This window comes from Chionomys nivalis, chromosome 5 (genome assembly GCF_950005125.1).
Source record: "Chionomys nivalis chromosome 5, mChiNiv1.1, whole genome shotgun sequence".
NCBI lineage: Eukaryota > Metazoa > Chordata > Mammalia > Rodentia > Cricetidae > Chionomys > Chionomys nivalis.
Genome location: NC_080090.1, coordinates 30738437 through 30757067, shown reverse-complemented (window position 1 = coordinate 30757067; position 18631 = coordinate 30738437). Strand labels below are relative to the sequence as shown.

The 18631-nt window shown below is 50.9% G+C and overlaps 1 protein-coding gene across 6 annotated transcripts in view; it reads left to right on the top strand.

The window, feature by feature from the left end:
• Positions 1-18631, top strand: part of Zmiz1 (zinc finger MIZ-type containing 1) — a 199934-nt gene that overhangs the window by 110724 nt on the left and 70579 nt on the right. For all 6 annotated transcript variants that reach the window (XM_057769310.1, XM_057769312.1, XM_057769309.1 and 3 more), the window contains one exon: positions 2227-2332. In XM_057769310.1, coding sequence (XP_057625293.1) covers positions 2227-2332 — 106 coding nt within the window. The remainder of the gene's footprint in view (positions 1-2226; positions 2333-18631) is intronic.

The following is an 18631-nucleotide window of genomic DNA, read 5'->3' as shown; positions in this document are numbered from 1 at the left end:
TGCTGCTACACCTGTGTTATGTGATCTTGAGTAAAATCCTTTCCGTGTCTCAGTTTCTTCTACAACAAAAAACGGCTTGAGCCCAAAGTCCCTTCTGTATGCCAGACTTGACAATGGCAGACCCGTCAGCTCTCTGTCCTGAAGTCCTTCTAGCCTGATCATGACCCCAGGCCACTCTTGCTCAACTCAGCTAGAAGAATTTTTCTAAACCAGAGCAGCAAGACTGGCCGGTATCGTCCAGGCACAAAACCTTTGCCTTGCTTCCCTGACCCAGGGCCTAGGGGCCTCCCTGGAGGTGGAGAGCTGTGGCTCTGACCTTTCATTGGCCAGACTACCTGGACCACACACACACAGGACCTCTCGTTTCCTGGAGGCCAAATTCTCAGGATACTACTAATGGTGTCAAGAATCCCCCAGCATCGACCTTGGTACTGCACCAGTCCAAACACAGTGACACCACACCTGATCTCCCTGATATTTGCCTTGTGCCAGAAGGCATTCGGGGGAATGGGGAAGGGTCTGTACTTTCTGAACTGCAACATCTAAGCTGCAGTTCAGAAAGTCCAGAACCTTCCCCACTTCCGAGTACCTGCTTACAAACTTAAAACCTCCACAGGCTGTGTTAAGGATCCATGCTGACACAGACAGTGTGGGGGCTCCACCCTCGGTGGCTAGAGACTCAGGGTCAAACAGAGGGCCAGAGAGCCTGTGGGATTGAGACTGGGGAGCAAGAAAGGATTCTCTTTGCATCACTAGTTAAGCAAACATCCCAAAGTGAAATTAGCTGCCTCCCCGCATCCTGGCTGACATTGACCTGGCAGGGGGGTCCCAGGAGAAGGGACAGAGGGTTCAGAGTTCTGATCTGGCAGGTACTGGTGGTCCTGGGAAAGGGGGGCTGTTACCTCCTCCCTGATTCTGTGGCACCCCATCTGCCCTTCTCTGTCCCTTCAGTTTAAATGAGGAGATAGAGTCCGGCGTGGGGATGCATCTGCAGTCTCAGCACTCAGAAGCATCACAGTTTGGAAGCCAGACTGGGCTACACAGTGATACCCTTCAAAGAAAGAAAGAACAGGATGGGGCAGAAAGGGAAAGGAGCGCTGGCCTCGCAGGCATGGTTGAAAGGTTCCTCCCTTTCAGCTATAGAACCCTTGCGGCAAGCCCCCAAAGTGGGCAAGAAAAAAACAGCTTGCTATTGTGATGGCTCTGGATGTCAGGCTAAACCCACTGCAGCCTGAGGCCCCACGACAGCATTTAAATAGGTAGCCCCAGAGACTTGAGGACTGAGCCTCCCTTCCTCAGCAGTAGGGGTTACTGCCTCTGGGAAGACTCCTCCGCACTCAGTTATGGCCTCCCCAACTGCTCTCCTGCATGACTTCATTCTCTAAGCTTCTTCCTTCCTAACAAGGAAGCATCATCCTGCCACTATTAGTGAGGTGGGAGTGCGGACCTAAAAGCAGCGGGTCACCCAGGGATGTGTCTTCTTGGGACAGACAGACAGACAGCCTCCAGGGCCTCTCCTTGGACCCTGGGGCAACCCAGTTCCACACAGCACTCCCTAAGGCGCCTGTCTCTCCATGTGGGTAAGATTCTGGGCCTACTCTAAGGGCTTGGTGCTGTGTCAGACTCCAGGCTGAGCTCTACAATATAGGAGTCAGTTTCTAGACTGAGGTGTGATGATAGCCAACTAGATCATCTGGACTGCCTGGTCCAGGAGCCCTTGACATATGCCAGGCAACTCTACCTATAAACTATGGAAAGAGCAGTAGATCCCAAGTCCCTGCTTCTCAGGGCGTGGCTGTTGATTGGGGGATGGAGGACATCTCCAGGAAACCCCCGGGATGAGCTGATGCCTGGGAACAGCAGAGACAGTGAGCATCTACAGAGGTCGGGGCAGAAGCTCAGGCATGGTGGGGGAGGGCTGAAGGGAAAGAAGCACCCTGGGCCTGAAACCCACAAGATTAAGTTGAGGAGCCCTGGGGTGATGCAGAGAACCTTGCTGGGGCCAGTCTAGCAAAGGTGGTGTCCAGCCAGTGGCTAGCTAGAAGGTGGTCACCCAAGCCGTTGACAGAGACCCCACTAGAATCCTAGCTTCCCCTGGCCTTGGGCCCCTGCCATAGCCTGACTGCTTCACCTGCTTTCTTGTGTAGTAGGCAAGTATCCCTACCTCGGCTCAGAGCTCTGATGAACTGGCAACTCACCCTGGATTGTTTTCTTTCCTGCCGTCAGGTTGTCAGCCGCGTGGCTGCCCAACAGGGGTTTGACCTGGACCTGGGCTACAGACTTTTGGCCGTGTGTGCTGCAAATCGAGACAAGTTCACCCCCAAGTCTGCTGGTAAGTACCTATCTGGGGCTCCGCAGGTGGGACCCTAGGTGGAGAGAGCCTCAGCTAGTCTAACGGCGGTCTAGGATGAATGGCTGAACCATCAGCTCTAGGGCCTACAGCTGGGGCTCAGCTCTCTGTGTCTCCCAGCACAGGGGCAACCCAGAGCTCCCAGAGGCTCCCAGATATCCTACACCCCAACATAGGCACTGTGTTGAAGGTCAGCCAGGCATCTTCTCATTCAGTTGCTGCAATGAGTGCTTGGCATAGATCTTATGTTATCTGTCCAATTGCACCAGGGAGGAAACTGAGGCTCGGAGAAGCAGAAGTTTTCCTGCTCACAGAACTATATACAGCCAGGTCTATACTGCAGAGTAAACATGCATCGTGATCCTTACACACCATTCATACTCACTCACTCACTCGTTCATTCAAAACCCTGTAAAGCAAACAAAAATAAACCTGTCAATCTAGCTTTTCTAAAAACCCTTTGTGAAAAACATTGCCTATTGAGACTTGGTCACAGCGCACAGATTCTCAGCCCTTCGTTTACAGAGGCCAGGGAAGGGGCTGACATTTGTTCTATCTTGGGGGAACACATCATGGTTACTGGAATTTGGGGACAACTTAAACAACAACAACAAAAAGATGAGCCCTGTCTCAATTTTTTTTTTTCTCTAAGATCCATTTTGCATCTGCTGCCAGCCTCGTGAATGTGCTTAGAGCAGGTACATTCGGATTCTAAACAACACAGACAACTGACTATCTGGTCTGCCCTTGCTGAGTATATGATCTCTAGACCTAAGTTTGATCTCTTGGGAGGGCAGGAATGATATTGAAACTTGTATTACAGGGGTCATGGTAAGTTCTAGAGACACGTAAAGCACCTAGTATAGTGTCAGAATGATGTAACCTTCTTTATTGATTCATAATGAGTGGCTAGATGACTATAATGTGGGGGGATGCACACACATTAGAGCATCTGTAGGTTCAAGCTGTGCTAAGGACTATGGAGGAGATTGGGAACTGCAGACTATGCTGGGTCAAGGAAAGCTTCCCCAAGTTGAGAAAGAGTTGAATATGTGACAAAACAAGGAACAAACACTTTCACGGGTGAAAGGGGCATTCTGTGCCAAGGTCCTTGAGTGGCAGGGGAACAGGACTTTGTGTCAGGATTAAAACAAGGGTGTTGGTTCTCAGAGAGAGGCTGGTGGAGTCAGTGCAACTGAATCATGTAGGCCCAGTCTTAAAAGTTGTGTTCTCTATCCTGAGAGTAATGGGAACATGGCTAGAATCTCAAGTCTGTGACAGCCTTTTCAGCTAGCACAGGGAACAAATTGCATTGGGCAGGGATCAGTGTGGACACAGGGGCCAGCAACAGATCTCTGGGGAGACCACTGTGGCATGACATAGTTGTAGAGTGCTTGCCTGGTGTCATGGCTTTCTCTTGTTCTGATAAATCACCGTGATCAAAAACCACTTGGAGAGTAAAGGGTTTATTTCTACTTCCAGATAGCCCTCTCCCATCTGGAAGGAAAATTGGGGCTAGAACTCAAGGCAGGAACCTGGAAACAGGACCTGAGGCAAAGGCCGAGGAGTGATGCTGCTCATTGGCTTGCTCCTCATGACTTGCTCAGTTTGTTTGTTTTTTTGTACAGTCCAGGACCACCAGCCTGGGGATGGCGCCTCCTCCAGTAAGCTGGACCTTCCTCATAAAACATTAGTTAAGAAAATGTCCTACAGACTTTGTCTGTATGCCAGTCTGATGGAGACATTTTCCCAAGTGAGGTTCTCTCTTCCCAGATGACCCCAGCTGTGTCAAGTTGACAGAAAACTCACCAGCACACTTTATCATGCATGAGACCCTGGGTTCCATCTCACTCGTGAAAATAAATAAATAAATAAAATCAGGCAAAATCAAGAAAGAGGGAAAAGGGAAAAGGTCAGGGAAGAATGGGCTGCTCTGGAAGCCAGAGCTACTCCTTAGTGTAGGGAGAGGCCTCAGGCCTTGTAAACCTGTCCTGTGGATTGCTTAAACCCTTCTCCTGATAGCTCATGCAGTCGTCTGTGGAGTGCTGTAAACCTTAGCTCCATGAGACATAATATTATCTGCATTTGTGGGCGAGGACACTGTTCAGAGAGGTCATATGGCTTGTCAGCTGTCACACAGCTCACAAATGGTCTGTTGGCACCAGGACTCCAGCCTCCTCTAAGGGCTTTGCCTACTCTATCACAGCTGACCAGGAGGCCTTTGTTCTCATCTAGGGTCCAAGCACTTTTTCACTTGGCACAGGTCTCTCCAGCAGGATGCTGTACTTTTTGAGTGTTATGTCATCACTTCTGAGCAGGGATTTGTTCTCTCCATCTGCATACCAGCAGTACAAGGTCACAGTTCACAGTGCCCCTTCCCATGCTGGGCCTAAGGCAAGGGGTCCGTGTACTCCTTTGGCAGCTGGTAATGCAGCAATCTGTGGCTTGGCAGAAGTGGAGTCTCTTGTTGGGATACAGGCTTGTCAGAACCAAAAGCCCTAACTCACTATCTTTCCAAGGTGTGCCCCCAAGAAGGAAGGGCATTCCCTGCTTGGGAGGGTAGAGGCCAGTCTTAGGAGGCCTCAACAACTGGTTGCTTTCAAGGGATGAAGTACTTCCTGGGCACAGGCTAGGTCTCTCAGCCACCTTGCCTGCATCAGAACGGTGGTCAGAGGTTTGCCTACCTGCTTCATAACAGCCTCTGGGAACTCAAAAGGCTCCTTCAGTAAAGACTAAGAAAGAGACCCAGTTGGTACCCAAAATCATAGACATCAGTAGATGCAGCATCCTTCTCCATGTGTCTGTCCCCAGTGCATCTCCTGACCTCTTCCTTCTGCCTCAAAGGCACCCCTTTCCTGATACTATTATCGAATGTTACCTTCCCTTCAGGTGCTTATAGCTCTCCAAGCCTCCCTAGAGGTCTTGGTCATGGCACTCCGTGCTCAGTCTATGGCACCCCGTGCTCAGTCTATGGCACCCCAACTACTCCTCCCTCCACTGTCTTCCCTATTTGCCTGATCTCCAATCTGTCTCTCTAGCCTGTACAGTGTCTCTGTCCTTCGTCCCCAAAGGCCTATGCCATCTGTCTCTTCCTTACAGTTCTTGACCATACCTAGCCTCCTTGACTTTCTGTGCCTTTCTGGTTTCTTTGCATCTCAGACTTTGTCCCCACACTTGGTACATGTGGCTGTACATGTGTGTGGCTGCACTTGCATGTGTGTCTTTATGTTATGTTTGGTGTGTGACTGTGTATCATGCATGTATACATTCTGCATGTGTGTGTGGTGCTGCGAGTGTGTTCAAGGCCATCTCCCTGTGTATTCATGCCTGGTATTTCTCGATGTGTGGGTGTGTACATGGTATGCATCTCTTTCTCTGGTTCTGTATGTCATGCATGTGTACATTGTGTGTGGGGGGGTCTGTGTGTTTGCATTACCATCTGCTTGTATGCTCATGCCTAGGTTGTCTGGAGTGTGTTCACATGTATGTATCTGATGAGTCTTTCCATTTATAGTGTATGTGTGGAGGGGTCTCAGCGCATGTAGACCTATGGGTGCGCACAGCTGCGTGTGGGCTCTGGGGGTGGTGCATGGCTGTGACTGTGTGACTGAATAGCTGAGCAGTGTGTGTGCGCGCGCGCGGCTGGCTGCATCTGTGGGCGCCTCTCCCACCCCTCTGCCGTCTGTCTCTCCTGTCAGGAGGCCAGGCTGGGGCCCGAGAAGGCCATGGAATGAGATCATGCTGCAAGGAGAGATGCTTTGTCAAGAGTGCTGGGCTGTGCTCATGGTTGTGGCTGTGAGCAGGGTGGTAGCTGTGAGCAGGCTCGGGCCTGGGGGCAGCACTGTATGGCACGAGCGAGAGAGAGACAGAGATGGAATGCAGAGCGTGAGCAGAGCCCAGACACTACAGCAAGCCGCCCAGGCAGCCGCCTCCACGTGGGGCCCTGATGCCCAGCCCCCAGCTCTTTGTTCTGCTGCAGCCTTTAGCCTCTGCGCACACCGGAGCAGGAGCACGCGTGCGCACATGCACTCGGCATCCTCATCTTGAGGCTCCTGAGGAGCCAGCTGCACCCCCCACCCCTACCCTTTCCTAGCATAGAAGGTCACCTGCCCAGCACCTGACACCCCCAGACTCCCCTCCAAACCTGTAGCAATGCCCACCAACCCCCTCCACCACTACGTGTCAGCCTCTTCTGCACTGAGTGGTTCAGCCTTCTGGCTACATTGGTACGAGTATCAGGCAGTTGCCATGTTCAAGGTCCCCAAGAGTCCTCTGCATACTTCTGCTAGTGTTCGTGCTTGACTAGTTCTATGTAGCCTCAGCTGACCCTCTGAGCAGCCAGCACATGTTGGAATAACAGACTAGAGAATGTCAGAGTCCAGAAGGTAAGGACCCAAGGAAAGAAGGATACACAGTAGGGCTGGGACAGGGGGTAGGGGTGCCTGCTGCTTTTCTTGCCATGCTTCTCTTTCCCTGACATAGTCAAGGCTGTGAGTTCTTCTGGGTGATAGCAAAATGGAAGTGTGGGAGCCTAGCTAGTGTGGTAGGCATCAAGGAAACCCAGGGCTACTCTGGCAGGTACCAGCAGACTTTTGGAGAAAGGGACCATAGAGGTAGAAGAGTGATTGGAGTAGAAAGAGATAACCTTTCCTAGGGACAGGCAGAGGGTGTTTGTCAATCAGAAAACACAGCCAGGCTGCCCACGGCTGGCTGTGACACAGAACTACTGGGTGGCTTTAGGAAAAGCCTGTTAGCTGCCTGCATTTGTGGGGTAGCACCATCACACAGATGTCTTGCTTCCTTTGGATGGGAACAGTAGGTCTGCATTCCCAAGATGGATATGTTCTAATGAGATTCCCCCTTGGGGACAAGTGCTGTGCCCAACCTCCTGCCTACAGTCTTACCTCCAAGCCTGGCACTGTGGGCATGCCTATGTCTGACCTCCGTTTTAAGCACATTCTCATACCTTCCAGCGCAGCTGCCCAAGCACAAAACAGGAATGGAAACCATGTAGTTTGCTGACTTTAAGTTCCCAAATATATGTCTGCTCTGTTTCCCTCGTGTGTGACATGCCCATGACTTCCAAAGGAGGTGTCAGCTAGTCATAGTAGAGGCATTGAGACATGCCTTGCCTCTCTCTGCCTGTGATCTGTGAAGGAGAGTCTTAGGAGAGCTCTCTATCCAGGGAGGGGGAGAGGCTGAAACGGGGCCTTCTATAGCAGCTTATGTGGCAGCCCTGTAGTTCATTTGTCATGGGACTGGGATGGACCAGAGGTGTCCAAAGCCAATCAGGGCTTCTACCACCAGGGAAGGCAGGTCACAACCAGTGTCCTCCCGTCTTGAAAGATAAGCATTGCCTCCATTTGACTGTATGGTGGCTCTGTGACACCTCCATGGTGGGCAGCGTGCCTGGTTTCTCATAGTGTCATGGCTTCTGTCTTTACCTTCACCTTCCCCCATAGCCTTTCTCCACCCTCTCTGCCTCTGCCCCCCCCCCACTCCCAACAGAGCATTCAGCCGCCTTCCCTTTAGCATGGAGGACAAATGGCCTCATTCAGGGACACCCGCCAGAGCTGTCTCTCTAAGACAAAGCTGTGTGCAGCTCCGCGTGAAAAACGGCTTGCGGCCGCCCAGTGAGCAAGCAGGATTGGTGGGTGCAAATTGCAGGGGATTTGTTAACAGCTGCCAGCTCCCCCAGAGATAGCAGGAAGACAAGGCCTTGTCCTTGAAACACCAGCCGCCTGGCAGCGTAGGGCACCTTCTCAAGGCCAGGGACAGACTTCCTTATGAACACCATCCCCACGTGGACTCTTCTGCACAGAGATGGGGTGTGGGGGAGGACTTGGCTTCCTTCCTCCTGCAGGACCTTCTGCCTGTCCCAGGACAGGTTCCCTTGGAAATGACTCTGGATTGTATTGCCAGCCTGTGGGAACTGACTAACCATTAGATATGTATAGTAGCCAAAACCTATGTGCTCAGTGCAATGGGAGAGGTCAGTGGGGCACACCCATTTACAGAGGAGGAAACTGAGACTGAGCAGACCAGACAGACTCCAGCCCCATAGTTTCCAGTGATAATGACAGAATTTACTTGTAGGAGGGTCACATTTGGGCTCCAGGGAGCTATCCCTCCTTCTGAATGACCATGAGTGACCCAGGAAGACAGGTTGTCCTGGGACAATGGCCCTGGTTCCCCCCACTCCCAGCTCCCTGGGGGATGTGGCCTGGGATCTGGTGACCTTGTTCTGCTCTTCAGAAAAGAGGGACAGTGGGAGGAACCAGCATTCCCAGGCTGAGGAATTGGGGGGAGGGCAGGAGGATGGTCCCCAGGGTATTAAATAAAGCTCACACTGGAGAAGGGTCAGAGTCTCGTCAGAAAGCAGGCAGATGTGGGAAGAGCATCCCACTCAGGGAAAAGGCTGAGGTCCTCCATGACCACAGTGGTCACTAAAAACAAGGGCTGTGTGGGAATGCCTAGGACATCATCAGGTCTGAAGAACAACAACCAGCTTCACCGAGGAAGAGCACACCAACTGGTTGTCTAATACTAAATGGTCAGTCCTAAAAACACATGTACATGTAGCATTATATGGACTGAGCAGATTGTATTTGTTTGTTAAGAAACACACACACATAACCTGCCAGGTACACAAGTTGCCTATGCGTACATTAGGCCCACAAAATAAGCACTGTCCCAAAATATAGACTTACAAAAAACATCTACTCCAAAAGAGGCGGGTGTGTGACCCTTCCCCTTATTTCTCATGGTTCTCATGAGCTTCCTCGGAGCTCATTGGAGTTGTTAGGGGTGGTGGTAAGAACATGACCAGCTTCTGGATGGCTCAGCTGTTTCCCTCTACAGACAACCCGCATGGGTGCCCCAAGAGCCCTAGGGGACAGGTCTCTTCTTGTCAGTAGGCCATTCTTTCTGCCTCTCTGAAGAATTAGCTCATTGCCTCCCCGCCCTGCAACAGAGACTTGTGCAAGGCCAAGGCTGCCTGAGGCTCAGCCAGGTGTCTACTTTCCAGACCCATCCAAACTGAGAGGCCAAAGGGGCTAGGGAAGAGAGGCGGGCATCCACCCACAGTAGGAGGTGTCTGGCGACTGTAATCCTACCAAGAGATGCAAAGCTCTTTCAGCTAGGAGTCCAAGCACTGGGGTCTGTGAGTCTAGGAGTAGGGATCCAGGATGCATGTGGTAGGGGAGGCCAGGCTTCTAAAGGCTTCTTGCTGAGAGAGCTGCTTGACATGGGTTCCCCAAAACGCAGATCTTGCAATGATAAGTTCACTGTACTTCTCCTCTTCAGAAGGGTCCCAGAAAGCATGATGGAGAAATAGGAGCACAGGTAGGAAGAGAGACCTCATGAAGTATTTCTGTTAAACATGGTAACTGCTTTGCACTCCTGGTCTTCAGCCTGGCTGGAATTCTGTTAGGCAGGAGAACTCGCCCCTCACCCTCACCTGCTAGGAGCCACAGGGGAAGAAGGACTTATCCATTGTTCCCCCCTGTCCCGTCCCCCCCCCCCCCTGCTGTCATTAGTGGAAAGCTCTCTGGGGTTGAGGGATAGGGTGGGTCAACTTCCAACAGGCAGGTAGCTCTGCCTGGGGGCAAAACCACTTGCCAGGTCACTGTGTGCAGTCTAGCAGGGAGCAAATAAGGCCTTCTCAGTGCCTACCATGAAAGCTTTCCATGCAGAAGTCCACTGTACCCCCCTCTCACCACCTGGACAGATGCCAGTCTAGTCAGATTATGATTGTCTTGCTGAGTTTTGCCCTATTCTTTGACTCTTACATGAGGAGTGTAAAAAATAACTATATTTACTACCTAAAAACTCTATCACTACCTACAGTGGACTAGTCACCCTTGCCACACTCAGAAACTGGGAAAACAGCGAAAGCCACTCCTGAGTCTTGGTTGAACCCTAGATCTCTCATGGGAACTTGGAACCATATAAGACATCCTGTGGGTCATGTCCTGTGGATGATGGCATTTTACTGGACGTTGATTCCACCCAGCCTCGAGTTCTCCTGCATTCTAACACATCTGCACCATGAAATGGTTGCAAAAGGAAGAAAGAGGTAGTGGATGCTGCGTGATTTTCAGCACACATGCACACAAAAATATCAAACAGGAAAAGAATGATGGGGCTCTGGTGCCAGTCCACTCTAAGCACGGGCTGCAGGGAGAGAGAGAGAGAGAGAGAGAGAGAGAACGAAGGCATGGACAGAGAGCCAGCCCAAGCGCTGGCAGTCTGAAATAAATGAAAGCTCCTGTTCTGTGGATGAGAGGTGACAGGAGTGCCGCACCCTCCACAGATTTTTCACCAGTCTTCAGGTCCCGTTCTCGGAATCCCAAACCGAGGTTCTGCAAGTAGCAGGGAGAGAAGTGGGGCCAAAGCTCTAGCCCGGCCATCTTTGCTTCTCAGTAAGCTGCAAGGGAACTGAGTAGCTAGAAAACCACTTTGGAGATGAAGGACCAAAAGCACTGTCACCATTTAGGTGACTCCTTTCTATGCCAGCATTCAGCTTCCTAACACAAAGGTGCCCTCAGCACAGAGGTCCTGCCAAAGGAACAGTTCTAACTGATGCCCCAGGGTAGCTCAAGGAGGCATGGTATAGTAAAGCCATCCACAGCCATTAAAAGAAAAAGAGCAAGTAAGGGGGTCCTTAAGATGGGCTTAGCATTCTCACCAAGAGGGGGATTTCTTAGAGATTGCAGGACAGGAAGGTGAAGTAGATCCAGGACTTGGCAGGAAGTGGGCAAGTTGGTTTGGAAACTTTCTTAGCAAGTGTTGCAAGTCCACAGCCTTGTAAATACCTTCTGGGAGAAACAGACACGAATCAGCAGTCATTATCTCTCTTGCCTGTTTAGATTTACAACCAGGGCAGGTTAGGAAAGGGCGTGTGGATTAGGAGAAAATCTGCTTTATATCCCCTTTCAGTCATAATTCAGCAAGCCTTAGATCAGGGGGGCAGCCGTCACTCATCCCCTGCCATGATCCCAGCCTCACACGTCCGTTGCCTGGTGTAGGGGAACAGGCTGAAGTTTAGAAAGGTCAACTATTGTGAGTCAGAGTTGTGATTCAAGCGAGAATATCTGCTGGGTGTGGCTGTGCATTCCTGTTATTCCAGCTCTGGGAGAAGCAGGAGGGTCAGGCCTTCAAGGCCAGCCTGAGTTTCAGGAGACCCTGTCTCAAACACTAGGGAGATGGGAGTGGGTCAAGCCTTGCTAGGAAAGCACTGAGAAACTGAGTCCTAATCTAATTCCTAGAACCACATACAGATGAGTGTAGTAACATCTGTCTATAATCTCAGTGTTCCTGTAGTAAGATGGGAGGCCAAGATGAGAGAATCCCTGGAAACTTGTGGGATTCCAGTTCTCCAACCGGATGAAAGGCAAAGATTGACACTCAAGGTTGATCTCCACGTGCATACTGTAGCATGCATGCTCACTCACATATGAACATGTACATACAGATATGTACCCTTATCATATACAGAAACCACATCCACATTGAAGTTTAAAAAAACTAAGCAAACGAATAAAACAGCCTGCCTGTCTTATTGGCGCACACCTTTAATCCCAGCACACAGAGGGCAGAGGCAGGAGGTTCTCTATGAGTTCGAGGCAACCTGGTCTACAGAGTAAATTCCAGTACAGCCAGAACTACATGATGAGACCCTGTCTCAAAGAAACAAAACAAACTGCAATCCAGTACTCAGGAGGCAAAAGCAGGTAAATCTCTGAGTTTGATACCAGCTTGATCTACATAGAGAGTTTCAATGTATTATTGGGGTTAAATAGTGAGGCCCAGGAGAGACAGACAGACACACACACACACATGGCAGGAGGGGGAGAAGGAGAGGGAACAAACAGGTGGTATGACAAGATGGCTGAACAGGTAAAGGTGCTTGTCACTAAGCCTGACGACCTGAGTTCTGTACCTGGTAGATGGGAAAAAAAATTGCTGCAAGATGTCCTCTGACCTCAACATTCATGTCGTGGCGTGTATGCACATAGCCTTACATATACACATAAAAATACAATACATGTCAAAAACAAAGAGTACAGGCCAACTGGGGGATACCAAGTTCAAGACCAGCCTAGGCTACACAAAATAAATGAATAATAAAAATGTTAGTGACTCGAGCTATCCAGATGGCCTTAGTTTCTTGCATATGGCAGTATTAGATAAGTGATAGGGATTTGTCTCTGCTATAGGTTAAACACCTCTCCATCTTTTGAGTCTATCAGTACTCATGGTGAGGGGCAGAGAGCCTGGACTGGCCCCAACTGACATCAAGAACTCTTTCCAGCAACCATTGATAGTTCCCAGAGAAGAGCAGCAGTTAAATATGCAGGCTCAGAAGCAGCCTGCCTGGCCTTCAATGCCACCTAGCCCCCTACTTGCCAGCTGTGTAATCTTGGCAAAGTGACCAACCTTTTTGTGTATCTGAGAGGAGGGACTCTCAACAGTGCCAACAATTCAAACTTAAAACAGAACTTAAAACAGAGCCTGGTGCCTGGTGATGCCTGTGTGTTGGCAATTTTACCCAACACACTGACACCCAGTCTCCTGGGATACCTAGTATCCCTAGGGGAAGCCAAAAACTGGGGTCTGAAGAGCAAGGGATTTGTTTGCATCAGTTGCAAGCAAGGAACATGCTAGCTGAACCCATTTGGGCAGGGACAGGGGCAGGCCAAACTAGGCACAGGAGTAGGGACATCTGTGACTCCCAAGTCCAGAAGCCTGGTCTGTTGTCTCCATGGAGTTAGTATGTATCTCCTCCCCTCATGAAGAAAGGCTGAGCCCAACTTGGGAGGGAGGAAGTTTCGGAGTAGAGAGCTGACAGATGAAGGCAGGATGGGGCCAGCAGTGCCCGGTCTGTGCTCTAAGCAAGAACTCTGTCTCAACAGGTGTTCCCAGCAGCGTTCTGAGAACTCAGGATTGGAAAGAGGGAGAAGAACATTTATTGAGAAGTCTGGTGCTAAGCTGGGTGTTTTATCAACCTTGGGGCTGCTCCTCGCAATCACCCAGCCTACTGCAGGGACTCAGGAAGCTGACACGCTGATAACAAGGCAGGGGATGGTGGAAGGACTGGGGCTAGGGCTCAGCACAGAGGGCCCCTTTTAGTGAAAGAGCAAAAGGAAGAAGCCAGCGAGGAAGAGGGTGTGGCCTTGGCCTGCTGACTCCAGGCACAGTGTTATCTCTTCTGTTCCTGGCTCCACCTCTTCGCCCTCCCTCCCTGGGATCAGTCACTGCCAAGGAGGAAGTGCACTTGGTCTTCTAGCCCAGTTGAACTGCCCAAGTCCGAGTGCACAGAGTGTGGCTCAAAGGCTAGGTACTGGAACCTGGATGCTGGTTTGGGGGCCCTAGCCTTTCTTTGGTCACTTTCCAGTGACCTTCCTTGGGTCCCTGACTTCTGGGCCAGGAATGCTCATCAAATAGTTGCAACTCGGGATGAGAAAGCGAAGTGGGGACAACCTAGGGTAGAGGTCAGGCTAGCCCTGACACCTGATCCTGGCCTCATTCTGCAGTCCTATGCTTTAGGGACAAAGGATGCCACAGAAGGTGGCATCTCCCAACACACTGGACACCAGAATGCTGACCGTTTATAAAGTTTTGCTCTGTAGTCCAGGTTGGAAACCTCTTGGCGTAGCCTTATGGAAATCACTTCAATTCTCTCAGCTTGGGGTCCAGTAGTGCATCTAGAATCCAGGTCTCTCAGCTAGAGCAGCAGCAGTTCTGTTTCCGTGGCAACCCTGCTATCTCTCGAGGGACCATCTGGATCCTGTCACCCTGGCAAGGTGCTGCCCAGGCAACCAGGTGTTTGTGTTTTTGCAGTGGAAGCTCTGCATAGTGATAATTCCCTCTCTGGGGACAGGGTGGTAGCCAGGCAGGTGGCTGGGAGGAAGCAGGCCCACCTTGGCTATGTCATTTGCCTTTGCTGTAAGAACCAGAGAGCTCTGGCCAATGGCTTATCATTAGCAGATGCCTCATTACCTTCCTTGGAACATGGAGGCTTGTTGAGGCTGGCCAGCTGGGGAACACTGCCCAGGGGCTGGACTCCTTGCAGGGAATTCTGGAGGACCCAGTCTCTCCTGTTTGGAATGAAGAGACACTATTGTCTCTGGCAGGAAACAGGAATTACTAGGAGCCTGCCTTTCGAACTGCCTCGTAATTATAGTCAGCAGAAACTCGCTGCCTATTGAAAATAAGCTGAATTCACCCCTGCAACATAAGCACCTGTGTGCCCCGAGATTGTCTGCACCTTCAAAGAGCTCACACGCTGGGACTAGGCAGAGACATGCTTAGCAGGATTACAATGTCAGGAGAGTCACATGGCTCAGATAGGATAGCGTAGGGGGCATGTCAAAGCTCCTGCTGGCCGTCCAGCAAGAAGCTGACTGTACGAGGTTGGAGCCGGAGGACGAGACAGTGTGGGGGTGGGGAAGCACAGCCCTCTGCTGCACTACCCTAGCAGCTCTTGATGGAATACTTTCCTTTGCTGGATGAGGAAGCGGAGGCTCAGGTCAAGGCATTGAACTAGACAACTGCATTCTGAGACTGTGCTGCTCTGATGTTGGGGCTGCCAGGGAAGCTCCATTTCCTGGGGCTCTGCGGCTTCTTCCTGAGCGTTCTCCGCCTCTCCCTTCCCTCCCTCTCTCCCTCCTTTCCATGCCCCTTCCTCTTTTATTCTCTATTGCCTTTTTTGCCTCTGTCCCTCCCCGCTCCCCCGCTCCTGCCTTCCTCATCTTCTTTGTCTTTTCCTGACCCCAGGGATATCAGCTCTCTGCAGCCCTAGCCTTGCTGGCTCAGCTATGTTCCACCGTGGAGTCACCATGGCATCTTGTTCTTCTGTCTAAGGCACAACCCTAGGATGCCCGCTGCCATTTAGCTCTGCCCATTCCTGAGTGCCTCAACCACAGAAGTAACGTAGCTAGCATATAGTAGTCCTGTTCCCTCGAGTTTCTTCATGGTCCCGATCTCCCTTTCAGATGTACCCCAGATGTCTCCCTCCCTCCCAGAGGCCAGGATGCATATCTGTGCAGACAGGTTTGGGAGAGAGGGCAGACAACCTACCTTCCCTGAAGAGGCAGGAGACTGGTACAGTTCTAGTCAAGGGGAAGACGATGAGCAGCTGTGGAATTTGGTGAGGATGTCCAGGCACCACTTATGTACCCTTGTGCGAACAGAGGCAACTTGGCGATCCCCAGAAAAAGAGTCAGATACCCCACTTCTGAGACTGGACCTTGTGTCTGACTTTTGTATCCAAATGGAGGAAAAAAAAAGAGCAGAGAGGCTCCCCCTTTGAATATGGAAATAGCCCCAGGGCACTGGAGCCCAGATTGGACCACGGTTTGATTTTAAGCTTATGGTCCCAGGCTCTGGCCTTGGTTGAGAAGGGCTCTGTTAGCTCTATGTAGGACTCCTATACCTACCTAAGCAGGTCCAGAAGTGGGCTGGGGACCAGAACACCAGCCCCTGCAGTGGGCATCCTTGTGCAGTGAGCAGCAGCGTGCCATGCACACGGCCCTCCTAGAACTCCTACACAGAAGTGAATATTTCTCTTGCGATCAGCCATCTGTTATCTAATGCCATGTCCTGACCAGTCCAGCGTGGTTGACTTTCAGTGACCAGTGTGCAGGCATTGGGCTTAAATGATTTGAGTCACAAGGGTGGGACAAGGACTGTCCATCTGGAGATGGCAACGGCTGCTGCCTTAGGTTTGCCATCTGCTTGCCTGCTTTTGAGTTGTGGTTTTGTTTCCTGGTGCTGAAGTTCAAATCTAGGCCCTCCATCATACTAAGCATTCACTCTACCTTGGCACACAGCCTCAGCCTTGCTGCTGTGTGACTTTAGAAAACCAATATGACCACTCTGTGCCTCCTCTGGTATATCAAGAAATGCCGCTATGATCCCTCCCTCCTGGGTGGTTTGTTTGTTTGTTTGTTTGTTTGGTGGTTTTGTTTTGTTTTGTTTTTTGGAAGAGAGAACAGGTTGTCGTAGGAATAAGAGGTGTTTTGTTTGCCACTGACTGAGACAGAGCAGATACAGGACGCTGTCCTCCACCCACTAAAAAGAATCCCTTGTGAGAGAGGAAGTCCTGGGTGATAAGTAGGTCAGGCCTCCAGCAGTGAGTTGCTGGAGATGACATAATGAGCGAGTGTAAGTGTTGGCTCTCGGCTTCCTGCTCCTGTTACTCTCGGACATGAGTGTCTGAGTGCAGAGGGTTCGTGAGATCATTGGCTCAACGCCTATCTGATCTGAGAAGAAGAGACCAACACAGAGTGGAACATGGTCTTCCCAGCATCCCTGACCCTCATAGGGCCCGACGGATACCGTACAATGTCTGTCACTATGGCACCCCCTGCCACCGCTAACAGTCTCAAGTGTTTTGAGGGGGTTGTTTGTTTTTGAAGTTTTTTGAGGCCAGATCTCACATAGCCCAGGCTAGTCTTGAACTCTTCATGGTACCACCTTCTAGGTCTTGGAATTGCAGGTCAGCACCACCATGCCTGACTGTTGAATACTTGTAGGTGGAAAATTCCACGCCCGATCCCATGAGACAGGTCACAATCAACAGTGCAGGGCTGGGGATGTGGCTTGGTTGGTGGAGTACTGACATGCCCAAAGCCCTGGCTTTGGATAAAATAAGTCTCGGTGGCACACATCTGCCATCCAGCACTCAACAATAGAGGTGGGAAAAGAAGAAATTCAGAGCCGTCCTCAACGATATCCTGAAGTTAGCCTTGTCTATATAAGCCTGTCTTTTAACAATAAGTGCACCGAGTGGTTAAAATTTTCCTTCAGACTATCTGTATAAGGTGCTGTTATTTGGAAATTCATTTAGTGGTACACTTGGCTCCCCTTCCCAGAATATGTTTATACACTTATTTTACTCCACTCTAAACCCAGAAATCTGAGATGATTCTGGTGCCAGGCACTTCAGATAGGGGCTGCTCTGCTTATGCACTGACGAATCAGTTTAAGGAGACGGATTTTATTGACTCGTCACCATGCTGCAGATGCCGGGCAAACATGACACACTCATCCTCTCCTTTGCTCATTACAAAAATCTTAATCTGGGACTCAAGGAGCTGAGTGACTTGCAGGACACCCCCTCCCCACACACTAGCAAATGGCAGGACTAGAATTCAGATCCAGGTACACCTGAGTCCCTGAAGGAGGAAGGAGGGTGCCTGGAAGTCTGGGGATAGCCGGAGAGGTTGAGGTGAATGGGAATGCCACCTCCTGACTAGGCCAGTGGGCTGCTGACTCAGTCCCATCAGACCTGAACTTCTGTACACCAGTTGCTTTTGGATGCTTTGCTAGCCTGTTCTTCCACTTAACTACAGCAGTGTGTGTGTGGGGGGGGGGGGGGGGGGGGCGGACACTGAAGCTCAAGCCACAAAGTTCTTTCTTTGCAAATGTGGGACCCTGAACCTGGTCCTAGCTTCTTCCTCACTTCAAGCTGAGGGCTCATATCTGAAGCCCCTGGCTCTTGGCTTGTGTGCCTGACTCTGTGCTGGACACAGTGAACAGTGTATGTGAGGTGAGCACCGGTTTCACCCTACCGCAAGCTCTCTAGTGATGCTTCTACAAAGGACAGTGAAAACACCTCATGACTCAGAACTTAGAAAGGTAGACCAAGGCAGGCTCCAAAGAGCAAAGCTGCCCTGAGAGAAGGGTGAGGAAGGGCATTCTGGGCAGGCAGAAGAGCTGCGTCTCTTAGAGCCTGGGTCTTCTTTTGTATGACAGGAGCAGTGCCTAGCTCTGGAGCTCCTAGCTTCTGGGGAGTTAAGGGTTCTGAGGGTGTGGGAGTTTGCAGGATCTGGTATTTTCTTCTGGCTCCTGACGTCTAGTCACCCCTGACACTCAGGGCTCTGTCAGTAATGGTTGTTCCTCAGCTCAATGAGTTAATTAGGCCAAATTCAATTACACACCATGCTCCCAGGTCTGTCTGAAACCCAAGGTGGGTGTGGGCTCTCTATGCTCCAGCACACAACACAGAGACTGGGAAGTCCAAGATCTAAACAACAGCAGCTAGGGGCCTGGGGATGGCCTTTGTTATCTGCTGGCACCTACTTCCTGCATCCTTCCCTGGCAGGAAGAGTAACAGAGCTCCCTCAAGCCTCTTCATCAGGGAAATCATCTTCCTGAGGGTGCAACCATCATGACCTCCTTGCCTCCCAAAGGTCCCACCTCTTCATAATCTCGTTGGATAGCAGATGTCAACACATAACATTCTAAAGGGATACCACTCATATCATAGTGCCC